This window comes from Cottoperca gobio, chromosome 23 (assembly GCF_900634415.1).
Source record: "Cottoperca gobio chromosome 23, fCotGob3.1, whole genome shotgun sequence".
Lineage (NCBI taxonomy): Eukaryota > Metazoa > Chordata > Actinopteri > Perciformes > Bovichtidae > Cottoperca > Cottoperca gobio.
In genome coordinates this window covers 8,062,501-8,087,347 of record NC_041377.1, presented here as the reverse complement: position 1 = coordinate 8,087,347, position 24,847 = coordinate 8,062,501, and the positions used below count along the sequence as shown (strand labels likewise).

The following is a 24,847-nucleotide window of genomic DNA, read 5'->3' as shown; positions in this document are numbered from 1 at the left end:
CTGTTTATAAAAGTATGTCTTTAAAAGATTAAACTGAAATTGAAAATACATTTTATATATAAATAAAAAAAAGAATTTAAGATAAAAGACATTTTTCAATTGCATGTTAACAAGGATATTGTCAGACATTTTAAATAAAAATAAGAACAATATAAACACTTGACCTGACTGATGGGTCTTGAGTAACTCTGTGTGGCAGTGAGTGGCGTTACACGCCGGCTGCTGGTGGAGAGATGGGAGTGTCTCAGCTGGAGATCAGACAGCTGCACAGAATCAGGTAATCAGTCACACAATATAGGCGTGGTGGTAACCTGGTTCTGGTCTCCTGCAGGAGGGACGTGTGCTGCAAAGAATGGCCTTTTGCAGCAACCGTATTAGAGCGTGGTGTTTTTGTGTGGTACCATTAAAACTGTTATTCATCAAACCTCCTTTTCCTTCAGTCATTTTATCTAGTTGAGAGCAGGACTGTCCTGGATGCTCCCATCTCTGCCCAGCACTGCAACAGTGAGGTACATCTCCGGACAGTCTCTGCTGCTCAGGTGTAGCTAGGCCTGCTGGGACCACTGCCTCCTCAGCTAGCTGTCAGCTGGGAATGTATAAAGTTGGTTTAGCTAGCGACTTCCAAGATAGCTGCCGCTAGTCAGCTCCCGGCTGTCAGGTGGCCACTGACCCTGTCACTCCCAGCACTCGTACTGTGAGGTGTATCCTCGGACAGTCTCTCTGCTGTCCCGGTGTGGTTAGGCTTTGTTGCCTGGGACCAATGCCTCCAAACAAACCAGCAGCACGGACATGGCGGCGGAATAGCGACACTACATCAACAATCCATCAACAATCCATCAAAACCTCTGCAATATCCATTCCCACATCATCCTCATTTGAACACCTTGCTCCCTCAAAATCATCCTGGACCCCACCCTCTTGTTCCTTCCCCATGTCAACCACATCACCAAAACCTCAGGAACATTGCCCGCCTCCAGCCTTCCTTGACCTTTACCGCTGCTGAAACACTCGTCCGTGCCCTCATCACCAGAATCCTCTACGGCTCACCCAGAGACCACTTAAAATACTACTCACTTTGAGTATTTAGGAAAGCGTTATATAAATTGTTCTGGTGTTTTTATTACGTCACTATAACTAACAACTATAGATGATAACAAAGTAGAGAAACATAGTTAGCAGAAGATATAAAGTACTTCCTGTACCTGTGTTACTTGCTAATCTCTATGAATGGAGATTCTGAAGACAACAAGACAAGGTTTTGGTACCAGAAGAGTTTTGCTTTCTTGACTGAGTGTTTGATCGTGAGATGAACACACCGCTGCCTCCTTGTGTGGAGATTAACTGTGGTTTTGTGATGTGACTGCTGCTCGCCTTCCTCCCCAGCTGTTAGTTTTCCCAGACTGAATTAGAGGAATATTTCAGAGACGTCCTGCTGTTCAGAACATTGCTGCCCACACAAACACATTCCAGTCACTTGATGGACCAGACACACACACACATCTCGCTCTCTCTCCGGATACTACACGTATACACATTCAATGTGTCCTGTGACCTAACCTCTCTTTACACTCTGCGTGCTGCTGAACCGCTGAGTGTGTGTGGCAATTTGTTTTTGTGCGCCAGTAACGCAGATGTAAATAGTTTTCTACAATTCATTCATCAAGTTCAATTTGTATGCAGAAAAACATTCATACAAAAATATCCACAAGCAAAAGCTGTGATGAAGCCTCTGCACACCACCTGTCCAGCACCACACAGCAGACCGACAGTTAGCAACTAGCCGGTGAACTTAGTTGTGCGCTCTCTCCTACCAGACCCTAGCTGACCTCAAATCTGTAACACTTTATATTAAGTTCAAATGTTCAGAAGTGCTACATAACTGCTCTACCTGCAAGAGTAATGTTTTGAATGTTTTGTTCTCTTTCAGGAAATGTGTGATGACCAGGAATGGTCCTGAACGTCACTCTTGTATGATAGCAACCAGGGGAACAAAAGACGGAGACGGAAATGTTTATTTATTGAAGAAAATGATGTAGATTATTACTTTAAAAGTGTGTTTACTCATATGTGACAGTTGCTATTTCTTTGTCCCTCACACAGAGACCACCCAGCAATCTGTCGTTCTCCACGGCCAGTTTTCAGTCCAGGTGAGGGGCAGTTAGGGGCAGGTGTGAGAATTAAAGTTGCATTCGCTTGCGTATCGTGGTGCTTGCATAATGCCCGGGTGGAGGCTTCTCCTGTGTAATGGAGTTGAGATGATGCCCCACCCTCCGCTCTGCAGCCGTCAGCTTCTCTTGCAGCTCTTGCGCCTCCTGCTCGGCCTTGCGTGCAGCCTTGCGGGCGTTCCGCAGGGAGCGCTTCACCTTCCGCACGCGTTCCTTCAGCTGCCGGTTCCTCCTCTCCACCGCGGCCAGGCGCTCCCGCATCTTGCGGCCTCGCTCCTCCTCCTCGAACAGTGCGGTCTGCACTGAGGAACACAGCAGCTAGAGAAAGGAGGAGAGGGAACGTAAGTTCACATACAGGAAGGGATGTTTCCCACCTGTTGTAAAGTACCAGTTGCCACATGGTCCTCTGCTCGTGTTGTGTGGAAGCACCTGTGATGGGACTTTCCCAGCAGCCTCCCTAAGAAAAAGGGAGGATGGGGAGATACTATATAATAATATAATAATGTGATTATGGCTCCCTACCACCTGTGGTGTCTGTGTAACACTAATGTTTCACCCCCTCCCTCCCTGACAATGTGAGGGTCACGTACTCAATACTTACTTTATACTTCAGTACTTACAAGGTACAATGATTACAGTAAGGTTAGAAGACAAGAGTTAGCATGCTATGAAATATTAAATGAAAATGTTTTTATTTGTCTGAATATACTATATACCTTTCAGTATAGGGTGAGCTAAATGTAAAGTGACCTTTTCATTGGAGCTACTGGTTACTGAAGAACTTGTTAGTTCACAGTGAGGTCTGTGGATCATCCTCAGGGATACTGTCTCTCTGGACATGCAACAAAGGTTGAACCATTGTAATTACATCTGCCGAACACTAGGGCACTGTTTAGCTTTTTAAATGTAATTTCAAGGCTCTAAGTATAAAGACATCAGTGGAAGCATAAATCTGAGAGATGGACAAAGTAACTGACCCTTCAAGGGAAGTCCCTCTCTTCTTGCATAACATAACATTGACACACACACACAGACACAGACACACACACACACACACAGCACCTGTCAAAACATCCGGGTGGTACCTGCCTGCTGTTCAGCATCATCTGTATAAACAGTCTTGGGAAGACAAGTAAAGTTTTGTGCATGTACAAAATATCCTCAAATTCAAGTGAACCAAAATATTAACACATAAGTTATGGAGGAAGGATCGTCATACATTCAAAATCCACTAAAATGCTGGAATAAAAGGACTGCGTGTTAAAGGAGTCGCTCGATGAACACAATAGCTGGTGGTGGACTTCAGGAGGCGTCATCATTCCCCCCAACACCAGTGAACGTCCTGGGTACGGACATTGAGAGTGTAAAATCTTACAAGTACCTGGGCGTTCACCTGAACAACAAACTGGACTGGTCAGATAACTCTGCTGCTCTGTTCAACAAGGGACAGAGCAGCTTTATCTGCTAAGGAGACTGAGGTATTTTGGAGTGCAGGGGGCTCCTTAAGACCTTCTTTGACTCTGTGGTGGCATCTGCTATTCTCTATGGAGTGGTCTGCTGGGGCAGCAGCATCTCGGCTGCTGACAGGAAGAGACTGAACAGACTGGTTAAGAAGGCCAGCTCTGTCCTGGGGAGCCCGCTGGACACTGTGGAGGTGGTGGGAGACAGGAGAATGACGGCCAAGCTGTCCTCTCTATTGGACAACAACTTTGTCCGCACTGTGCAGCTCCTTCAGTGACAGGCTGCTTCACCCGCGGTGTCTCACGGAGAGATACCGTAGGTCCTTTCTTCCAGACTGTACCATCACCACGGCCCCTGGTAGACCACCACACCAAGAAAAGTCTATTCCAACACTGTGTGCAATTATCAATGCCTTGTGCAATATTCACTCTTACACATTTTTCTTATTTTTTATTCTTTTTCAATGACTGTACTTATATTACTGTTACTGTATTTTATTCTGTATAATTGTTACTCGCCACTTTACTCTCTTGCTCTTTGCTTGTAACAATGTAAATTTCCCTGTCGTGGGACAAATAAAGGATTTCTAATAATTAACACCCAACTGGAGCATTTTAGCTTCTTTCAGCTCACTGTTTTGGTTTTACAGCCAGGAACTTTACTGTTTTGGTTGAGTCCCACCGCTCTCATCGTGATTTCCAGCCTCAGCAGAAAGTTGTCTCAGTTAAAAAGCTCTGCAGAGATTCAAAAGTTACACATGCATGTGTGTCCAGGCCGACTTAAAAGAAAGAAATATGTATTATCCAGGTGGACGGTCCAAGAGGAGGCTTTGATAGAAGCTAATTGAAGGTTCTGGCAGAAAAGTGGAGGCAGTCTCTAATTTTCCTTCTTGAGGACGTCTGGTTCCCACGAAGCAAACATCCACCAACTCAAATTTTAAAGATGCTTTGTGTTTAAACTCCAGCTGGGGACAACTCCAAGGATCCTTTGGACAGAGTGAAATTAGAAATGGGATATTGTTGCTTTTAATTTCAGTTTAATCACAGTCCAGCAAAACAGAAGGAAAGAAAGATTAGAGATATTTTCTGTTGCCTCATATCTGATACAACAGGCAGGGACACATGGAGAGACGAGAAGAAGCAGGAACACCTGTTTTGAACCGCGCTGCCTGGAGGTGAGCTCTAAATGAGCGTCTTTACTCACCCTAACCTGACAGCTCACACCTGCACAGAAAGCAGGAAGAAGACACAGCTGCACCTCTCCTCGTGGAGCTCCAAAAACCTAAATCCATTGATGGGTTCAGGTTAGAAAAAATGTCTTGTGTTTTTGACATGGCTGACGTGAGGTTCCTTCAAAGTGCAGGCCTGGAACTTTCTTATTTACAGTACATGGTATTCTTCCAGGATTCTTTAAGGCATCCGGACTTTCAGGCTTATGTCTGCTCCCAGCTCAGCAGCTATTGATATAAACCTATGCTGCAGACGGACACACTTTCAAACTGCTGCCTGTCAAAGATGTGGATCTCTGCTATTTGACCATTGACCTCTGGACAGCCAGACAGATGGACCTCGACCAAACAGCAATTACATTGATCTTTAACTGGCTGGGATGTGAAAGCATGTGACCAATCACAAGCTGCAAATCTTTAGAGAGTATAATCTTATAACTAGAAACTCTTCTATTTCACACATACTGTACATACACACACACACACATACACACACATAAACACATACTGTACACACACACACATAAACACACACACACGCCAGCTCTTTAGTTTCAGACATTCAAAGGGAGAACAATGCGGTGCCCTACCCTGCTGTCCTCCTGGGTGTCCCACTCGGGGCTGAAGGTGTGGAAGGGCTGGCTTCCTTGGGTGCAGTTGGAGAACTGGAAGAGGCTGGAGAATGTGCGTCTGTTGTCAGACGCATCGGGGAAGATGGCGTCCTGGAAGTTGACGCCATGGGGGAGGATGTTGTAGTTCTCATCCATCCTGCAGAAGAGATAAACAGGAACTCTGTGAGCAGGAAGGGTTGGAGCTGTTTTGAAGGCTGATGCATTTCATAGGTTAGAAATTGTATCATATTTAACGAGCTGGTAGTTTGCTTAGTAGGTCAAATCTTTCTCTGCAAAATAAGTAGCAACCACAGCTGTCAGATATTATTATAATTATATTTAAACAAAACAAAGTGACAAAAGACAAGAACTCTGAAGAGTTATTAATGCATTAAAAATGCATTTCTGTCTCGTAAAACGTTTTATGAGATGCAGTCTAATTTTAAGGGCAACAATAAAATCTGCTTGTAGGCTGTTGTAAGTACAGTTTTAGTATTTAGATTGTCATGTTTGTTGGAACTATTTGGATAAATGTGTTCGGGCAGACCTTGCAGCTCACCTGAGGAAGAAAAAGTAGGAGTAATTCTCCATCACGGTGTGGGACTGGCAGGACAAATAGCCCAGTCCGGTCAGGTTGAGCCTGGATCCAGAGGGCACCTCCAGCATGCTGCCCCAGGCCTGATCGCACAGCAACTCCACCTCCGCTGTGTACAGAAGCCCTTCCTCCGCGCCCTCGTACCCATACCCGAACCCGAAGGGCAGCGAGTTGTACAGGCTACCCGCCCCGCCGCCTAGGGGCTCCCGGTGGATCGCCAGGACCCGGGCGTACACGATGATCTCCGCCAGCTCAGCCCGGCAGCCCTCACTCAGCGGCCGCCACTCGGAGGGGAGCTGGCACCCGTGCGTAAAAGTTTCCAGATGCGCAAAAACGCCGAGCGCGACGAGCAGCACAGCCGTGGAAAACATCCTAAAGAGCGCGAGGAGGTTTCTGTCAGTGTGTAAATCCGGTGGTGATGCTTCACTTAAGAAAAATGCAATTTTCGTACTTGATCAAAATTCACTGTTTTATGCCGCAAGTCAGTCAGAAACCTCTGAAAACATGGAATCACTTTGTGACAGAGCGCAGAGCTTTGATCCATGAACTAAACGTGCACGAACTCAGATCTCCTCACTTCCAGACTCATAAAGAGTCAAATCAATGTGCAGAAACATAAAGCACCTCTTCTGCTGCTGTGTTCCCTCTGTCAGCACCTCCTCTGTCAGCACCTCCTCTGTCAGCACCTCCTCTGTATGCACCTCCTCTGTCAGCACCTCCTCTGTCAGCGTCTCTTCTGTCTGTCTGCACCTCCTCTATCTGCACCTGCTCTGTCTGTCTGCACCTCCTCTGTCTGCACCTGCTCTGACTGTCAGCACCTCCTCTGTCTGCACCTCCTCTGTCTGTCAGCACCTCCTCTGTCTGTCTGCACCTGCTCTGTCTGTCTGCACCTCCTCTGTCTGTCTGCAACCCTCACCTCCTCTGTCTGTCAGCACCTCCTCTGTCTGTCTGCAACTCCTCTGTCTGTCAGCACCTCCTCTGTCTGCACCTCCTCTGTCTGTCTGCACCTCCCCTCTCTGTCTGCACCACCTCTGTCTGTCTGCACCTCCTCTGTCTGCACCTCCTCTGTCTGTCTGCACCTCCCCTCTCTGTCTGCACCGCCTCTGTCTGTCTGCACCTCCTCTGTCTGTCAGCACCTCCTCTGTCTGTCTGCACCTCCCCTCTCTGTCTGTACCTCCTCTGTCTGTCTGCACCTCCTCTGTCTGTCTGCAACTCCTCTGTCTGCACCTCCTGTCTGTCTGCATCTCCTCTATCAGCACCTCCTCTGTCTGCACCACCTCTGCTGATGTGTTCCTTCTGTCTGCACCTCCTCTGTCTGTCTGCACCTCCTCTGTCTGTGAGCACCTCCTCTGTCTGTCTGCACCTCCTGTCTGCATCTCCTCTGTCTGCACCTCGTCTGTCTGTTTGCAACTCCTCTGTCTGCAACTCCTCTATCAGCACCTCCTCTGTCTGCACCACCTCTGCTGATGTGTTCCTTCTGTCTGCACCTCCTCTGTCTGTCTGCACCTCCTCTGTCTGTGAGCACCTCCTCTGTCTGTCTGCACCTCCTGTCTGCATCTCCTCTGTCTGCACCTCGTCTGTCTGTTTGCAACTCCTCTGTCTGCAACTCCTCTGTCTGCACCTCCTCTGTCTGTCCGCTGGGGGAGAGACAGGCTTCAGCTGGGCGCACTGCTGCTGCGTTCAAGGACGCTCGGACATTAAAGCTTCCATTGGAACTGCTTGTTGCTGTTTTCCAGTCTGAAAGTTGCTGGTTGTTTGAAACATGTTGAACTAAAATATGTTCTGAACCTTGTAAAGCAAAAAGCTCATCCATAAATATTAATCATCGCACTGAACTGAGAAAATCTGCTTCCGGATGCACTTCTTGAGAAGTTCGAGCTCTCTGCTGCATCATACACTCTTCTATTTATATAATAGATCACCCAAAGAAACCAAATAAACCAAATACATGCCGTGCTATTCAAGATATGCCTGTTGGACTAAAGGCTATAGTTCTTTAATGTTCTACAGTGACCTTGGTGTGTTTTTAACCCTTTTGGCAGATATTAATATTTATTGGAGTGTCTGGTTTTTAAAGAGCAGGGTGACTCCTGAGAGAAACCCCGCCCTCAGCTGCCACTGGTGAGAAAAACAAACATACTGCTGCCGCTGTGTATACTCACAACGACGTCACTGCAAGGAAGTGAAAACCTTTGTTAGTTCAATGTGGCCAGGAAGTAAGACAAATTAGCTTTCAAAATAAGAGCGTAAACTTGAGAACGCTTGAATAAATTTGTTCGAACATAGGTTACAAATAGCAATATCTTCCAATTTAATGATAAAATAATATAAAATAATTAAATAAATGCAACAGAATTTAGATATTTCAAAAGAATAGATTCTTCAAAGGAAGATACATGCAGCTATTAATGAATCACAAGGCCTGTCACCATGAAGAAGAAGATCTTAGACTGTGCGGGTAAAGCAAAGGGAGCATGATTTGTTAGGGCAGCAAGTAAAATGGCCAAAGAAATGTAGTTACATTACTCAAGAACTGTATTTAAGTACAATTTTGAGGTACTTGTACGTTACTTGTGTATTCCATTTCTTGTTATAGTTCTACTACACAACAATTAAATTACAATTATAATCAACAAATAATTTCTGATGTATTATATATATTTCAACTTTATTGATCCCTTGGTGAAATTCACAAGCTACCTGGCAGCATATATAGAACAAGATTAAAGTTATCGTTTACCAGCTGCAACTTTAAAGTGATACACATATTAATGCATGATTCATTCTAATATTATAATATATGTTATTGTGGAGTGGGCCGTTGTGCAGAACGAGTACTTTTACTTTTTACAACTTATATATGTTGATGCTTTTGTACACCATTTAAGTAAAACTTTGAATGCAGGACTTTTATTTGTAACAGAGTATTTCTACACTGTGGTATTACTACCTTTACTGAAGTAAAGGATCTAAATATTCCCTCCACCTGTGAATGTGGTTCAGAAGAAGAAACGGATGAAGCATGTTATTTTATTCTGAAAACACTCACCGGAAGCGCTGTGTGACTTGCCGTTGCTCCACAAACAGCCGGAGCTGAAGGGTGACCGACACATTGCTCAACTGTCCGGGTGTTTGTGAGTCGAACATCAGGCAGCAGGTGAGTCTGACTCTTCTCCGTGTTTTCACCGCGTGCTGCGGCGCGCGGTGTCTTAGCTAATCACTTCCGTGTTGTGGAAGTTACTTTAACTTCTCAGTGTTTCCACCGGACAGGCCCACCCCAACAAAGTGAAAGTAAAATGATACGACTGAATATTAACACGCATTAACACAGTGTGTAGTCTTTAAGTATTCACTGCACTAACCCTAAAGGTGATATCTCTGTGTTATTATTGTTATTGTGTATTTGTGTGAGGGCAGAGGCAGCTGACACCAGGATGTAAAGCATACAGCTCTATTATTGTAATGTCATCACATGATCACGTGGCCTGCTGATGACCTCATGTGCTCTGTTGACATGGAACACACGTCAGCTTAATATGACGTGTGTCATGTATTTGTAGGTGTTCAATAAATGTCCTTATTTATATAATATTTTCATCTGTCTCATAAATTATAAGAAATCAAAACGAGACGAGTCAGATTAATCAGCTGCATCTCACACACATCCCAGTCTCCACACAGATATATACTTATTATAACTCATAATTACACTTGTAATTATTGTTCCTAGTGGTCAGGCAGAACATCGGATGGTTGTGAGTTCAATACCAGGGCTGCCACCATTGATCCCCTGAGCAAGGCACTAAGCCCCGAGTCGCTCCAGAGGGACTGTCCCTGTAGTTATTTCTCTGGATAAGAGCGTCTGCTGAATGACTTGTAATGAAGTAATGTCATGTAAAGTAATCTAACGCGTACCGTAAAGTTCTTAGAATTGACTATACAAGCATAAATCATGTTAAATGCAAATAATCAAAGTGATTGAAAGGTAGTGAGTGGGTCTTCATGATGTTTAAATCTTGAGAGAAGAGCTAAAGGAAGTTCCCCTGATAGTTACTGTGTCATTAGCAATATTATATCGATATTCAAGCTCTCGTCTCTTCTACCTTTCCTCTCAGCATCATGGCGTCTGGAGGCCCCGTGATGAATGGCGACATCTCTCGCTCGCCCGGTCTGTCCGGCCCGCTGGAGGAAACCTTGCAGCAGATGAACATCCTGATCCAGGAGAACCGGGACCTGAAAGGTGAGGGACAGTCTGTGCCTGGCTTTACGTGTTGCTCAATTAAACTCACAGACGTTTTCTCCCGTCTTAATGCTCTTATCAGGCGTGGCGAAAGTGTCTAGGGTCAAAGGTCAGGAGATGTTGTGTTCCTGGTGACTCATGTCAGGAAAGAGTTTCACAGCTTCAGTGTAATGGAGCGGCTAACAGCAAAGTTACAATAGCTATGGAAAGGGTCATAATTCAGATTCTCCACGTTCAGAGGCCCTGCGTCAGACCAACCTGACGATGAAGGAGCGCTTCGAGGGTCTGTCTGTGTGGCGGGAGAAGCAGCGGGATGAGCGGGAATTCCTGGAGAGCAGGCTGGAAGAGGCTCGGGGTCACATGGAGGTGCTGACCCTCCAAAACCAGGAGCTAAGCAGTAGGACGGCGCAGGAGGGGAGGACAGGCTTGCAGGTGAGGGTGTAACCCTTTGTATTTCTTATTTATTGAGTGTTATGTTCAATGATAACAATGTTTTTTGCTACTTTTACTGAAGTAAATGTGAATACTTCGTCCAGCACTGCTCAATACTCTGCATGGTGATGTGTGATATCGTCTCCAGGCTGTCTCGTCCAATCAGAGTGCAGAGCTGAATAGCCTGTGTGCCCAGGTTGCTCGCCTGCAGGCAGAGAAGAACGACCTGGTGGCCATGAACTCTGAGCTGCAGCTGAAGGCGGAGCAGGACTCACACGATGACTCCTTCATCGAGATCATCCAAGTCTCAGTGAGCCTCACACACTCCCCTTTATAATCAGTGTTTCACTCTTCTTCTATTCAACAGGGGAAGGCCTCGTCTGCACTTAAACACACCAACACAATGTTTTAGTATTCATTAATTCTACACTTTTTACGTGCTTTATCATAGAAATCCAGATCAGATTTTCCTTTACAATGTAGTCATGGAGATGAAATGACACAGTTGTAAACCAAACGTTGGGTGTTTTTCTTCTTAGGATGGAGGTTTGGACGGCGTTAACAATGCGTGTGGTTTGGAGCGCAGCAGACACCCGGAGCTGAGCATGACGGCGTCCCGGCTGGACAGCGAGGAGACGACTGTCAGCCAGCTCCTGCAGTCACTGAGGAACGAGACGCAGCGAGCTGAGCGGCTGCAGGCCGAGCTGCAGTCTTCTGCTGCCAGGTAGAGGAGCACAGCTTACAGCTTTCTGGTTTATTGCCATTATTATTATTATTATTATTATTATTATTATTATTATTATTATTATTATTATTATTATCAACATTACTATTATTATTATTATTATTATCAACATTACTATTATTATTAACATTATTATTACTATAATTATTATTATTATTATTATTATTATTATTATTATTATTATTAACATTATTATCATTATTATCATTATTATTATTATTATAAATCATTCATATCATTATTAACGTTATTATTATTATTATTATTATTAACATTACTATTATTATTATTATTATTATTATTAATCATTAATATTATCATTAATATTATTATTAACATTATTATTAACATTATTATTATTACTATAATTATTATTATTACTACACTATTATTATTATTATTATTATTATTATTATTATTATTATCATGACTTTAATTATTATTATTATCATTATTATGATCTCTACTTTATTATTATCAACGTTATTATTACTATAATAATTATTAATATTATTATTATTATTATTATTACAATAATTATTATTATTATTATTAAAATTATTATTATTTTATTAGTATTATTATCGTTAATATTGTTATGAAATGTGTTTTTCCTCTGAAACAAATGATCCAACAGAATTCGAGAGCTGGAGGAGAGGAAGACTAATGTGGAGAAATCAACACAGACCACCAATGCAGAGACCAAGGAGGATTCTGGGAAAGAGGAAAAGGTATTTACTCAATAGCGAAAGTGCGTGTGTGTGTGTGTGTGTGTGTGTGTGTGTGTGTGTGTGTGTGTGTGTGTGTGTGTGTGTGTGTGTGTGTGTGTGTGTGTGTGTGTGTGTGTGTGTGTGTGTGTGTGTGTGTGTGTTTGAGAGTTTCCTCGTCATGATGTTTGTGTGTCATGATGCAAATATTTCAGGCAGCATCTGAGGTGGAGAATCTGAAATCTCAGATGATGACGCTGTTCAAAGAGCTGGAGCAGGCCCAGAGCAGGCTAGATGAAGCAGAAGGCATGAAGAAGAACCTGCAGGACAGGTTGGACCGACACAGACGCCGCCCACTCAGTCAAACCATTCAGTAACAGAGCCGACAACAAGCGTGCTTCATACCTTCCTCCTCCTGTGTCCAGGTGTCGGGAGGTGGAGCAGGACGCGGTCACTCTGAAGACTCAGCTGCTGAACAAACAGGACGCTCAGAGTGAGACTGAGCGGCTGAAGCTGCAGCTGGACAGCATGCAGGCTGAGAGCCTGCTGGAGCAGAGGAGGGCCGGGGAGGAGAGGTCAGAGGTCACACACAGACAGAGAGAGAGACAGAGAGGTCACACACAGACAGACAGGCAGAGAGACAGATAGAGAGGTCACAGACAGAGACACAGACAGAGACAGAGAGAGAGAGGTCACACAGACAGACAGACAGACAGACAGAGAGGTCACACACAGACAGACAGGCAGAGAGACAGACAGAGAGGTCACAGACAGAGACACAGACAGAGACAGAGAGAGAAAGGTCACACAGACAGACAGACAGACAGAGAGGTCACACACAGATAGACAGTCAGAGAGAGAGAGAGAGACAGACAGACAGAGAGACAGAGAGGTCATACACAGATAGACAGTCAGAGAGAGAGAGAGACAGACAGACAGACAGACAGACAGACAGACAGAGAGAGAGAGAGACAGAGAGGTCACACACAGACAGACAGGCAGAGAGACAGACAGAGAGGACAGAGACACAGACAGAGAGAGAGACAGAGAGGTCACACACAGACAGACAGGCAGACACACAGACAGACAGACAGGCAGAGAGACAGACAGAGAGGACAGAGACACAGACAGAGAGAGAGACAGAGAGGTCACACACAGACAGACAGGCAGACACACAGACAGACAGACAGGCAGAGAGAGAGACAGACAGACAGAGAGAGAGAGAGAGACAGAGAGGTCACACAGACAGACAGACAGACAGACAGACAGACAGACAGACAGAGAGGTCACACAGAGACAGACACACTGAGTCACCGGTAACCCCTTTCCCTTCCTTCCCTCTTTACTTCCTCTTTTTTTCCCTCCTTACGTCCCTCCTCCCTCCCTCACAGGAACAATATGAGCCAACTGAGGGATGCGTACACCAAGCTGTTTGAAGACTACAATGAACTGAAAGAGGAGAAGAAGAAGAGAGAGGTCAGTTCATGAAGTATAGAACCCTTTTACGGATATAGATAACAGATAAGAGTGTAAACACAGTGACATGTGGTGCTGCAGTCTCAGCTGGTGCAGAAGGATGTGGTGGAGCAGCTGCAGGAACGTCTGACCGCTGCTGAAGAGGCCCTGGCTGCTAAACAGAAGCACATCGATCACATGAAGCAGGAGATGTTCCAGAAGGAGGAGGAGCTGGCGACCATTTCTGTGTTCCAGGCTCAGGTCCGTGCTGTATGACGACTGATGTTGAGTGAAGCCGAGCATCTGTCAGTCCACATGATGTTTCATCGTGCTTTTTGTTCTGCAGGCTGAGGTGTACTCCTCAGACTTCTACGCAGAGCGAGCAGCACGAGAGAAGCTGCACGAAGAGAGGGAGTGTCTGGCAGCTCAGCTGGAGTACGTGAAGAAGCAGAATAACCAGCTGCAGGAGGAGATGGACTCAGTGGGCAGGTGTGGACACAGTTTGATCTTCTCCCTTTAACGCTGAAACATTAAATTACACGCCTGATCACTAAACCCTTTCTCTCCACTAATGAATCAGAACCTGTGTTTGTCCGCAGGCACTCGCTGACCGAGATGCAGAAGAGACATCGGGGAGGAAATCCACACGGAGCCGGTGCATCTTTGGTTGGACGAGGTACACCTGCGATTTTATGTCCTGAGCATAGCCTTCCAGGCACAATTCCTCTCAGGCTCTGTATAATGTATTTTACCGGAATTGATGGAAACTTCAAGGAGTTTTTCATCATTGTGGGAAAATGTACTTGTTTGTTTTCTTGCCAGGTTAGATGAGGGGGTTTATACTGTCTGTGTGCTCAATATGAGGCAAAAGCCAGGAGACAGTTAGACAGTTAGCGTAGCCCAGAATACATTCTGGAAGCAGGCGAAACAGCTAGCTGGGACTATTTCTATTTCTTCCTGTGGTCCTCTTGTTCCTGTGGAAGTTGCGACAGGCGTTCCACACTGGGCAGACTATGAAGACAAGACAAGCACGTAACTCTACGTAAAACCACAGCGTTTTTGCATTTCAGTTTTGGTATGGATTGAACACATAATATAATATGATAATAAGTTTAGACAAAGTAGTTTCACCTTTTAACAGAGCCAGGCTAGCTGTTCCCAGTCTTTATGCTAAGTGTGTGTGTGGGGGGGGAGGACATGTATGCAGCATGTGCAGCTTGTGATCCGTGTCTCTGGCTCTCAGGTGCGGACTGGCAGCATCAGGGGAAGATTCCCGAACACGCCTGTCCCAAGTGCAATGAGATCCTGCCAGACCTGGACACCCTGCAGATCCACATCATGGACTGCATCAACTAGACCTCCGTCATTATAAGCTTCCACAACAATAATCTGAGTCTTCCTCTGCTTTTATCTACACCTCTTCTCAGAGACCTGAGACCATGATGACCTCAGGAACATTGGGCCTCATTCACCAATATCTTCCTAAGTTAGTTCTTAAATCAGTTCCTAAGAAAAGCGTCATGGCGTGTTCTTAAACTGTTCTTACCCGTGTTATTATAATGAGGAATAATAATAACACCATTGTAACACCCCACCATTCCCCATGTGCACATAGAAACTGAAAAGAAAAGTCAAGAAGCCCAAACAAAAGTGTGACGAGGGCGAAAGACTTCTCTAGTTCTGAAGCTGAGGCTCTCCTGCAGAAAGTGAACGCCCAACAAGCGTCACATTTCATCTGCACAGAGATAGATACTTTATTCATCCCGAGGGAAATGTATGCATCCAGTAGCTTAAAGACATTATACCTTATACATTATATAATTATTTAACATTACACATCTCCCCTCCTCCATTAAAAAGTAAGTAAATAAAAAATAAGCATGGGATGCTATTACTTATTCAGAGTTGGAAGTTTTAGTGGCGTGTTAGTTAAAAGACCATAATGTAAAATAATGAAAATGATTATTAAAAAGATATTGTAAATGATAAACAAATGTTTGAAATTGAAATTGAAATCTTATAATACAACAGTAGAATTGAGGAAAACGCAATAAGCAATTATTTTAATTATAAACTTGTCAGCACTCAAATTAGTGTTAGTGTGCGTAGATTCAGTTCTGACCGAAGAACAAATCCCAAATAAGAAAACGTTGGTGAAAGTGAATGAGGCCCAATCATTCTGGCATGGCAACACTTTACTTTTAGCAGAACTTAAGTCAAAGGATTTTAAAGCTGTATTTAGGGTTCTTCTGAAAATAATTGGTCCTTTTCGAGTTTGTGAAATTTGAGAATTGCTTTTAAAGATTTTGAACAGAGCAACATATTGTAGGAAACATCTTGCAGGTTTCGGCTGCTGTCTTCTGGCACATCGTCTGCCAGTTGCTGGGATGATGAAACGCGTGGAATGGTAAAAGAACAAGACGAGACGCTTCTGTTCAGCCTTTACAGCTTGCATTGAATTATTTGGTTGCTGAAAGCTATTTTCTACGTCTTTGTTTAATCGTGAAAGAAAAATGAAGATCTTTCTGTATTCTTTGCTTTGAGAGGACATTTTAGTTTATGACTGGGTTGTTAATATGATAATATATACCAGTACTGACAGTTGATACCTGGTTATTAGAATGTATTATATTTAATGTGTTAATCTACCTATCACTGTATATGGTAGCCTTTGTAAATCTATGTCCAACACACTGCTGTTTATAAAGGACTTCTCATTCCCTGTAGTAATTCTCTGAATGAAAATAAAATAATCTGCACATTTCTGTCTGCTTTTAGTCATATTGCAAAATAACAAAACCTGAAAGATTATTACGCCGACTTGAAGTTTTTGAAAAACATAAACTTATATTTTATATAATGATAAAATCAGGCATAACTGAACCTGAACATACTGTGTATTTAAATTCTTACAGACACTTTGCACGTGTGTGTGTGTGTGTGTGTGTGTGTGTGTGTGTGTGTGTGTGTGTGTGTGTGTGTGTGTATATAGACATACACACATGAATTAAGAGCGTGCTATTGTAATAATAAAATAATAATAATAATAATATAAAATAATTATATTGTACAGCAGAATGTGGTGTTGTGCTGTCCGAGTCTTTTAAAAAGACTTTGGTGACTCTTAGTGGTAGTATTAACAAAATACCAATATGACTACCACATGGCCCCCCCACCCTAATTGTAAACACGATTGTGTAATTTTCCAGCAAAACAAAATCCATCAGTGTCACACGTGAGAAACACAAACTGACGTCACGACAGAGAAACTATTTTCCGGCAGGCAAATCTGCGGGCAGCTCGCGGGACTACACGGGTCCTTCGGTTGGCGCCAGTTTAGAGTTCTTCTTCGCGCTGAGGCTGCAGGGTGTAAACAACACGAAGTTACCGTGTCCCTTGTGTCTATATATTATATATGATCTATATGTGTAATATAACATGTACACAGCTACACGTAGGGCTCACTGCGGGTAAATACACACAAAGCCGGAAGCAGCAGAACAAGAGGTGAGCTATCTTTGTTTAAACTATTACCAACAATAATCTCCCTTCATATAGCAGATACACTAAAAGTGTGGTTACAACTCTATATGTCACAGTGTAATGTGGGACATTATACAGAGCAGTTAAACATGACACAAAAAGTGCAAATAAAACGTATATTAAAGTTAGTTCACTGTAAGTCGCTCTGGATAAGAGCGTCTGTTAAATGACCTGTAATGTAATAATGTAATAATGTAATTAAATACTAAAGAATTTGGTTATTATGACCCGTAATATACAGTAATTAACACCATCAGTGTTCAATCTCTGTGTGTTAACAGTTTAGTGAAACATATAAAGTATTACTTGTCTTGTCGGCCAGGCATGCAGATCTAGCTTTATCGCTTCACACAATAATATGCCTTCTTATAGGTCACCAGATCATCTGAAGTCAGCCCCACCATTAACATCCCCAACATGGACAGTAAGTATGATGGCATTTAAAACACTTTGAAGTCCAGCTCTATGAACAGGTGAAAATACAAGTCAGTTCCTGTCTTCTCTGTGTAGGTGAGGATGATCTGGACATCCTGACGGCACTGCTGGCTGAGAGCGAGGGAGTTGGAGGAGAAGAGGGCCGTCAAGAGCAGGCAGACGACTTGGACGGCCTGTTTGACGCCGACGATGAGGACAATGAAGAGTACAACGAGGGCATCGAGGAGGAAGGGAGAAATGTGCAGACGGAAGACGTAGTGTCTGATCTCTCTGGAGATGTGGATGAAGAGAAAGACGCTAAAAGAAGTGAGAGCCTGGACAGGTCCAAGGAAAATTTACAAGGTTTGTGGCACTAAAGTCTCTTCTCGTTGAAGTACAATGTAATGCACATGTTCACCAGCTCCATGTCTTGCTCCCTCAGAGGAGCTGAGGCACATGCAGGAGCAGATGCAGAGGTTGCAGCAGCAGCTGGAAGCAAGCCAGAAGCTTCCAACCTCATCTACCACTCCAGTTAGGACTGAAGGGAGCTCAGCTGGTCCCAAACCAATAACCTCCACACTGACCCAGGCCAAACCGGCCTCCATCACACATAAGACTGAGACACGAGCAGGTAAACGTTTTGTTGTTCAGCAGTCCACATTGTTTTCCCCTTAAAGTACAGAATAAATTGATAAAGACACAAACGACTGCACGTAACCTGTTTTCTGTCTTGTGACAGCAGCAACCTCTTCACCCACTCCAGTCAGAGCAGGAGGTCTGAAGCTCCAGGAGTCCTCTGTCTTCTGTGATGAGCTGAACAATGCTCACTCCTTCAAACGCAAACCCAGGGTAGCTCACCCTCCCAAAGACAGCACATCACCAGGTAGGGCTGCGGCGACGTCATCCATTACAAAAATACGTCGATTTGCTTAAAGTTTGTCGGCACAGAGTAGGAATGGCTGGTCAAAGCACGGCTTCCCTTGGAGAACAAGCTGCAGCTAAAAAACACTCGCTCCATCCTCTAAGTGTGGAAGTGTTTTAGACAGAGACCAACAAATGTGGTGCTCTGTGAGCTCTGCAACTGGAAATGTCTTATCAGTGCATCCGCAGCGCTGTGTCGAGACGACAACGCCGTAGTCCTGTTCACTTTTTGTGTGCACCGAAGTATGATAAATGATCAACTCGTGGAACAGATTTCTGTTTTCCAAATGTTTCTTAATTTCTGCAGCGCTGCTGTTATGGTAACGTAACGTCATCTAACTTTGTTATTTGGCCGCTTTATATTTTCTGTTAACTGTTATATTAATCTGTAATAAAAAAAAAGATCTTTAGCCCTATGATCACGTGAGACTTGTCCTTATGCAAGATATTTACTTAAAGCAGAGTTACTGAAAGGATTTTGTCTCTGGAAGTCATGATATGTTTATGCTACTTGTACATTTGTTCTTCACAGAAGACAGAGGTCCACTGGTGGAGATAAAGCTTGGTAGCTCCTTCCAGCCAGCAGCGATCACCAGCGAGCTCTTCAGTCCTTTGCATTCACCTGCAGCCTCTCGGAGCACACCTGCCCCAGCTGCAGCCTCTCGGAGCACACCTGCCCCAGCTGCATCCTCTCTTCCTCCGCTTCCTAAAGATGTGGCTGTTGAGAAATACTCAGGCCTCCGTCTCAGGTGAGGACACGGAAGTGATGAAAACAGGCTTTTCATAAAAAATCAGCTGTGGAAAATCTTAATCTGCGCATTTTTCAGAAAGCCGCGCGTTTCCTCCAGTGAGATGGACCGCAAGATGGCCGACCGCCGTCTGCTCCGTCTGTCGCAGGTGCCGGAGCGTTTGGCTCGGGAGAAGCTTGAGGAGAGCAACTGGGTGACTTTCGGTGTGCTGGTCAACAAGGTCACACCACAAAGCAACAGCAGCGTAGGTCTCAGCTCCTCCCTGTGTCTCTGAATACTGACTCGTGTGAAAGCTACAATACTGAAGATTTAGTGCTTGTGAAACTAAACTGCTATTTCTTGTAACGTTTTTTGAAGCAAGGATGCTGCAACATCCTTTCACACCATGTTTGTTATCGTAAGACACTTTAGTTCACCATGTAGCAGGACAATGGACCAGTGGATTTCTGCTGTCACTCATTACAAGAGAAAAATGAAACGGTTCATCTTTGGATTTCTCTTGTTTTTTCATGATCTATGATCCTTCAGGCTTTCCTTCCACACCACAGAATAGAGGCAGTTTATCAGAGGTGGGATGACTTGCAGCCAATGCAGTTCAGACTTTTCCCAACTGGCAGCTTCAAAGTTGCATTAAACGTTTGGAAACACTCTGTGTACTGTCTGCAGGGCAAGACCTTCAGCATCTGGAAACTGAACGACCTCCATAACCTGGACGTGTTTGTGTCTCTGCTCCTGTTCGGAGAAGTCCACAAACTGCACTGGAAGACGGAGCCGGGCTCCGTCATTGGACTTCTCAACCCTAACTCCATGAAGCAGAAAGAAGGATATGACGGGGTGAGTGTCGGTGAATATGATGTGTCAGTCCCTTCACTGTTACAGATCCTAACCCTAACCCATCGCTGATCATTTGCATTTCTACTTTAAAGTTTGACAGCTGATTATGACTGTAGATGTTTTAAGAGCAGAAGGATCCAAAGTCTGAACTACGACAGAAAGCTGGTACAGAAGAAGCTCTGTACCAGCAACATTAAAAAGTGTTGTATTGATTTTTACTGAATGTTTGGGAACTGGAGGTGAAAACAGGCAATCAGGGAGCCAGCCTCTCTCACACACACTCAGACATACACACACACACTCAGACACACACACACACACACACACAGGGCAGTCTGAGTTCAGCCTCTGATCTCCACTGCGGTCTCAGCTTGGACTCCGTTGTGTGTTATTTGACGTGTTTCCTTATATGGTGCAGCCCTCCTATTGGTCCCCACTTGGTGCTTCCTGCTGTCAGCGGCTTCAGGAGATTCTAAGCTTGTGTTGAACATGTGCAGGTGAGCCTGACGGTGGATCACCCACAGAAGCTGCTGCTGATGGGGGAAGCCCAGGACTACGGCACCTGCAAGGCCATGAAGAAGAACGGAGACCCCTGCTCTCAGATCATCAACATGGTGTGTGTGTGTGTGTGTGTGTGCGTGTGTGTGTGTGTGTGTCCTCACATGTGACAGCCTCTCTCTCTCTCTCTCTCTCTCTCTCTCTCTGTGTGTGTCCTCACATGTGACAGGCTCTGTGTGTGTGTGTGTGTGTGTCCTCACATGTGACAGGCTCTGTGTGTGTATGTGTGTGTCCTTACATGTGACAGCCTCTGTGTGTGTGTGTGTGTGTGTATGTCCTTACATGTGACAGGCTCTCTGTGTGCGTCTTGTTTTCAGTATGACTGTCAGTACTGTCAGTACCACGTCAGGGCCCAGTACAAGCAGATGAGCTCTAAGCGGGCGGAGCTGCAATCTGTCTTTTCTGGGAAAGCTCCCAACAAGCTGAAGGGGAAGGGAGGAAACCTGAGGGAGCGTCTGTGTCAGGATGGCTTCTACTACGGCGGCGTGTCCTCCCCCGCCTGCGCCGCCTCTCTGTGAGTGATGTCACATTGTGGTTATTTCCTGTTTTCTACAAAAAAAAATATTTTTGCACTTTTCCAGTGTGACTTGAGGTCTAGAAGCCAGAACACGGTGCGGGACGATGTGAGCTGCCTGACACGTGTGTGTGTGTGTGTGTGTGTGTGTGTGTGTTGCAGGACCAAAGCCAACAAACCGGTCCAGAAGACTCTGGACAAGCTGTTTGTGAGAGGCTCGGCTCAGCTGGCTCTGCAGGCCAAGAGGCTGGGTGAGTGAACACTTCTTTCAGTGTGCAGTCTCTGTGCACTCGGGTTTAAACACGTCTGACGATGCACACGTTTGAGTTACAGAGTTTTGAGTGACTGCTGAACGAATGGCTGTGAAATCGGTTTCTGTCTGTGTTTTAGCCATGCAGTCCGGTGAAGTGTCAGGTTGTTCAAGTGAATTTAAGAGCCTGATGTCCACGCCAACACCCGGAGCTCTGCAGCTGAAGAAGCACTTGGCACACGGCGGCCAATCAGGTACATGAGCTGTAAATCTCTCCATGCCTTTTACTGCTCTTGCTAAGAATGAATGAACCCTCTCATCTCATTGGATTATAAGACGCCTCTGCAAGACCTCTATATTTACTGAACGCTGTGACTACATTCCCTAAATAAGTTGCCCTTTTCAGACTATGAGACATTGATGTCCATCAACTCCCTTGTATTCAGTGCAAAGAGCAGTAAAACAGATTGCTTTCTTCTTCCACAGCAGCGTACCAAAACACAAGTAATCATAAACGACATGAGAAGTTCATGTGAATCTCAGAGCGATGTTTGGTTAATGAGCTGTGAATTGATGTTCATTTATTCTCGTCATTATTAAAATGTTTGCCTTCCTCCCTTTGACCTGTCGTCCGTCTACAGTCTCCAAAGACGCAGCTGCAGCCCCGCTTCAGTCCATCACCGCCGCAGACTTGCTGAAGCAGCAGAAACAGAAGCAGCGGGAGTTTCTGCAGAACCGTCGACGGAGGGCAGACCAGATGCAGAAGAAGGGGCAGCAGAGCTCAGCTGGGCCCAGCACCGGGCCAACCTCCAAAGCCATACAGAGCCCCGCAGCACCCCACAGCCCCAGCCTGGGCCGGGGCTTCTCTGAGGGGGAGGACATCCTCTTCTTTGAGAACAGCCCGCCTCCGGTGCCCGCCCCCAGCACTCTCAGCCTATCAGCCGCCAAGCTGGCTGCTCTGAAGAAGCTGAGAGCCAAAGGGACAGGGCTTGATAAGGAGGATCCCAACGCTGTGAAGAGGAAGAGGAGCAGCAGCAGTGAGATCAGCGCCCGACTGGAGAAGAACCGGAGCTCAGCTGAAGGTACACTACTGCAGTGCACTGAGCCCTGAGAGCCAGCGTACACCCACCCAGTACACCGCGTACACCCAGTACAGGGGTCACCAACCTTTGTGATACTGAGAGCTACTTCAAGGGTACTGAATAATACGCAGGGCTACTTGTTTGATACAAACTTCCTGAGTAACATAGTTGGACGGTTCAAATTTAATGGTAATATTATCATTAATAATAATAATAATAATCATAATAAATATTATCTAGTATATATATATATATATATATATCTAGTACATCATATATCATATATCTAATACATCATATATCATATATCTAGTACATCATATACATCGTATATCTAGTACATCATATATCTAGTACATCATATACATCGTATATCTAGTACATCATATATCTAGTACATCATATACATCGTATATCTAGTACATCATATATCTAGTACATCATATATCTAGTACATCATATACATCATATATCTAGTACATCATATACATCGTATATCTAGTACATCATATACATCATATATCTAGTACATCATATATCTAGTACATCATATATCATATATCTAGTACATCATATACATCGTATATCTAGTACATCATATATCTAGTACATCATATACATCATATATCTAGTACATCATATATCTAGTACATCATATACATCATATATCTAGTACATCATATATCTAGTACATCATATACATCATATATCTAGTACATCATATATCTAGTACATCATATACATCATATATCTAGTACATCATATATCTAGTACATCATATATCATATATCTAGTACATCATATATCATATATCTAGTACATCATATACATCGTATATCTAGTACATCATATATCATATATGTAATAATAATAATAATAATAATAGCGCTTTTCAAGACCTCAAAGCCGCTTTACAATAGTAGGGGAGGTGGGGGGGTTAGGACGAGAGAAGAAAAGGTAAATAATAATAATAATAATAATAATAATAATAATAATAATAATAATAATAATACGGTTAACAGGGGGCTACCAAATGATAGTTGAGAAGAGGTGCGTCTTGAGGCGGGATTAAAATATAGAGGGGGACTGAGAGTCACGGATGTCTTGGGGGAGGGAGTTCCAGAGCCTGGGGGCTGCCCTGGAGAAGGCTCTGTCTCCAAAGCTGCGCAGCTTGAATTTGGGGGTTATAAAGTAGACCAGCTGAGGTGGATCTGAGGGACTGCGGGGGTTGGTAGGGGGAGATGAGGTCAGTGAGATAGGAGGGGGCTAGGTATATATCTAGTACATCATTTATCTAGTACCTCAGAAATTCAAGGTGTTTTTAAATTTTTTATAAATATTCACAACTCACTTTTCACATTGAACAGGTGCACCGAAGGGTGGGGGCTCTGCTCCACACACACGCACAAGCACGCACACACCTACAGTCAGAGACAGAGCAGAGGAAAGGCAACCCTCCCCTCTAGTGTATCATATATCTAGGACATAAAGAGCAGCTCCCATAAGAAACTCATTCTCTTCAAAGAGGAGTATGATGTATGATGTCTGAGGTCACATTTGTGGCACTTTTTTGATTTGATTGCTTATTTAGCAATGCATATATTGTTCCAGGTATGGCTAAAAGCTCATTGTCATGTGTTGTCGTTGGGCAGAGGCCTCTAAAGATGCACAGGTTACAGAGGTATAGGACATGTTGTAGAAATTGTGGGTATATAAAGTAACTATTGCAGCTTTACCCTGGCCTCTGACTCACTGCAGGTGATGAGGAGGAGGAACCGGCCCAGAAGAAGAAGCGAGATAAGCTTCTCTACATCCAGTCAGAGGAGTTTCAAAAGATCCTCAACGCCAAATCTCTCCACGGGGCTGCACTACAGGCGGTACGACAAGTGACCCTTTACTGTGTCCAGATATTGAGACTTTTCTTTTTGATTTAGAACCGATACACACAGAGACGAGGTTGCTTTCCTTTCTGCATGTAAAATCTTGTGTGTGTGACTGTCCTCTCAGGCGGAGTACCAACTGCAGGAGAGCTACTTTGATCCTCTGGTGAAGAAGGAACAGCTGGAGGAGAAGATGAAGTCCATCAGAGAGATGAAGTGTCGCGCGGTCTCCTGTAAAAAGGTTTGCTTTAGATATATTAATATATATTTTATATATTGCCATGGTGTACTCAGAAGGCGACGCAGGTTCTTGTCATCTCTACTACTGCAACTCCCTCCTCGCTGGACTGCCTACATGAGCCATCCAACCTCTACAGCTCACCCAGAATGCAGCAGCCCGACTGGTCTTCATTCTACCCAAGTTCTCTCACAATGCACCGCTTCTCCGCTCCCTTCACTGGTT

The 24,847-nt window shown here is 44.3% G+C and overlaps 3 protein-coding genes across 7 annotated transcripts in view; 2 read left to right on the top strand and 1 right to left on the bottom strand.

Annotated features, from left to right (window-relative positions):
- Positions 1 to 1,998: 1,998 nt before the first annotated feature.
- ccdc3a (coiled-coil domain containing 3a) lies at positions 1,999 to 9,476 on the bottom strand. 2 transcript variants are annotated; one of them, XM_029462263.1, is made up of 4 exons: positions 9,110 to 9,476; positions 6,025 to 6,432; positions 5,445 to 5,622; positions 1,999 to 2,483 (listed from the first exon to the last, which is right to left on the bottom strand). In XM_029462263.1, the coding sequence occupies exons 1-4, from the start codon at positions 9,205 to 9,207 to the stop codon at positions 2,178 to 2,180; spliced, it is 990 nt and encodes a 329-aa protein (XP_029318123.1). In that variant the 5' UTR covers positions 9,208 to 9,476; the 3' UTR covers positions 1,999 to 2,177. The 2 variants fall into 2 exon arrangements, with proteins under 2 accessions (XP_029318123.1, XP_029318124.1); XM_029462264.1 differs by lacking the exon at positions 9,110 to 9,476 and adding an exon at positions 6,685 to 6,756.
- Positions 9,116 to 16,400, top strand: optn (optineurin). The gene is made up of 13 exons (XM_029462262.1): positions 9,116 to 9,217; positions 10,176 to 10,300; positions 10,539 to 10,732; positions 10,881 to 11,042; positions 11,272 to 11,456; positions 12,115 to 12,208; positions 12,400 to 12,515; positions 12,610 to 12,759; positions 13,576 to 13,660; positions 13,742 to 13,900; positions 13,986 to 14,128; positions 14,239 to 14,315; positions 14,883 to 16,400. The coding sequence occupies exons 2-13, from the start codon at positions 10,180 to 10,182 to the stop codon at positions 14,993 to 14,995; spliced, it is 1,599 nt and encodes a 532-aa protein (XP_029318122.1). The 5' UTR covers positions 9,116 to 9,217; positions 10,176 to 10,179; the 3' UTR covers positions 14,996 to 16,400.
- A 553-nt stretch (positions 16,401 to 16,953) lies between these two features.
- The window catches only part of mcm10 (minichromosome maintenance 10 replication initiation factor), a 9,102-nt gene continuing 1,208 nt past the window's right edge, over positions 16,954 to 24,847 (top strand). Inside the window, exons 1-16 of one of the 4 annotated variants that reach the window (XM_029462140.1) lie at positions 16,954 to 17,146; positions 17,555 to 17,606; positions 17,693 to 17,959; positions 18,039 to 18,227; positions 18,336 to 18,479; positions 19,050 to 19,139; positions 19,170 to 19,266; positions 19,345 to 19,510; positions 19,933 to 20,100; positions 20,598 to 20,714; positions 20,976 to 21,172; positions 21,335 to 21,423; positions 21,563 to 21,676; positions 22,064 to 22,504; positions 24,263 to 24,381; positions 24,512 to 24,625. In XM_029462140.1, coding sequence (XP_029318000.1) covers positions 17,600 to 17,606; positions 17,693 to 17,959; positions 18,039 to 18,227; positions 18,336 to 18,479; positions 19,050 to 19,139; positions 19,170 to 19,266; positions 19,345 to 19,510; positions 19,933 to 20,100; positions 20,598 to 20,714; positions 20,976 to 21,172; positions 21,335 to 21,423; positions 21,563 to 21,676; positions 22,064 to 22,504; positions 24,263 to 24,381; positions 24,512 to 24,625 — 2,319 coding nt within the window. In that variant the 5' untranslated portion in view covers positions 16,954 to 17,146; positions 17,555 to 17,599. Of the gene's footprint in view, positions 17,147 to 17,554; positions 17,607 to 17,692; positions 17,960 to 18,038; positions 18,228 to 18,335; positions 18,480 to 19,049; positions 19,267 to 19,344; positions 19,511 to 19,932; positions 20,101 to 20,597; positions 20,715 to 20,975; positions 21,173 to 21,334; positions 21,424 to 21,562; positions 21,677 to 22,063; positions 22,505 to 24,262; positions 24,382 to 24,511; positions 24,626 to 24,847 lie in introns of all 4 variants that reach the window. The other 3 variants (XM_029462137.1, XM_029462139.1, XM_029462136.1) reach the window with 3 other exon arrangements.

Coding starts and splice junctions, on each gene's coding strand:
- ccdc3a (XM_029462263.1), bottom strand. CDS start 9,207: ATGTTCGACTCACAAACACCCGGACAGTTGAGCAATGTGTCGGTCACC. Junction 5,623..6,024: donor TCCTACTTTTTCTTCCTCAG/GTGAGCTGCAAG, acceptor TCTCTTCTGCAG/GATGGATGAGAACTACAACA. Junction 2,484..5,444: donor ACACCCAGGAGGACAGCAGG/GTAGGGCACCGC, acceptor TCCTTTCTCTAG/CTGCTGTGTTCCTCAGTGCA.
- optn (XM_029462262.1), top strand. CDS start 10,180: ATGGCGTCTGGAGGCCCCGTGATGAATGGCGACATCTCTCGCTCGCCC. Junction 13,901..13,985: donor TTTCTGTGTTCCAGGCTCAG/GTCCGTGCTGTA, acceptor TTTGTTCTGCAG/GCTGAGGTGTACTCCTCAGA. Junction 14,316..14,882: donor TGCATCTTTGGTTGGACGAG/GTACACCTGCGA, acceptor TCTGGCTCTCAG/GTGCGGACTGGCAGCATCAG.